The 810-nt window shown below is 40.2% G+C and overlaps 1 protein-coding gene across 1 annotated transcript in view; it reads left to right on the top strand.

The window, feature by feature from the left end:
• The window catches only part of RDH10 (retinol dehydrogenase 10), a 24,470-nt gene extending 23,666 nt beyond the window's left edge, over positions 1-804 (top strand). The window contains exon 5 of the mRNA XM_035890085.1: positions 320-804. Coding sequence (XP_035745978.1) covers positions 320-443 — 124 coding nt within the window. The 3' untranslated portion in view covers positions 444-804. The remainder of the gene's footprint in view (positions 1-319) is intronic.
• Positions 805-810: the final 6 nt, after the last annotated feature.

The following is an 810-nucleotide window of genomic DNA, read 5'->3' as shown; positions in this document are numbered from 1 at the left end:
GCCCCCGCCCCCCCCCCCCCCCCCCCCCCCCTTTAAAAAAAGCTTTCACTGTGCTTGTGAAGAAGCAGCAGGAAATCTGGTCTAAGCTTGGAGGTATGTGAATAAGTAGCTTCTTCCTCCTTTCTTCTTGCCTGTGTGGTTGGGACTCTAGAATATCAGTTTTCTCTGTAAGTATCCCTGTGAAATAAAAATCCTTAAATTCTGTTAGGAAGCCTCTCCAAGAGCTATTATGTTGCTTTTGAGGAGACCAAGTACATAGTGTAAGCAGAGGGTTTGTTTTATGCTGTCTTCTAACGGTTTTATAACCTCTTTTTCACAGTATTCTGCCCTTTGAAGCAGTTGTATGCATGTACCGGTTTTTAGGAGCAGACAAGTGTATGTACCCTTTCATCGCTCAAAGGAAACAGGCTACAAACAACAATGAAGCAAAAAATGGAATTTAACACTGTTTTGGATGGACTAACATTTAGAGGTGAATACGATAATGTTACCTGACTGAATTGCGAAGTGCACTTGCATCTAACAGATGCAAATGTCATCATCTTACTGTGGCATTCTCTTGGGTCCTAAACCTGTGTACTGAACTCTAAAAAACAAATTTTTTTTATATACTGTAAATAAAACTGACTAGAGTGCTTGGAAAATGTGATAGGTAAGCAAAGTGAATTTACAATGTAGCTGCCACCGTTGTCCTTTAGAATATCACTGTATGTACAGTAAAACTAGTCATACTACTTCTTGTAGGGATGCACTGTGTGATATCTCTTCCTCAGCCAGCCAAGATTTATAAGAGCTGTCTCCAACTAGAAT

The sequence above is a fragment of the Egretta garzetta genome, unplaced genomic scaffold, assembly GCF_000687185.1.
Source record: "Egretta garzetta isolate BGI_Z169 unplaced genomic scaffold, ASM68718v1 scaffold251, whole genome shotgun sequence".
Taxonomy (NCBI): Eukaryota; Metazoa; Chordata; class Aves; order Pelecaniformes; family Ardeidae; genus Egretta; species Egretta garzetta.
This window is presented reverse-complemented; position numbering and strand designations above follow the sequence as displayed.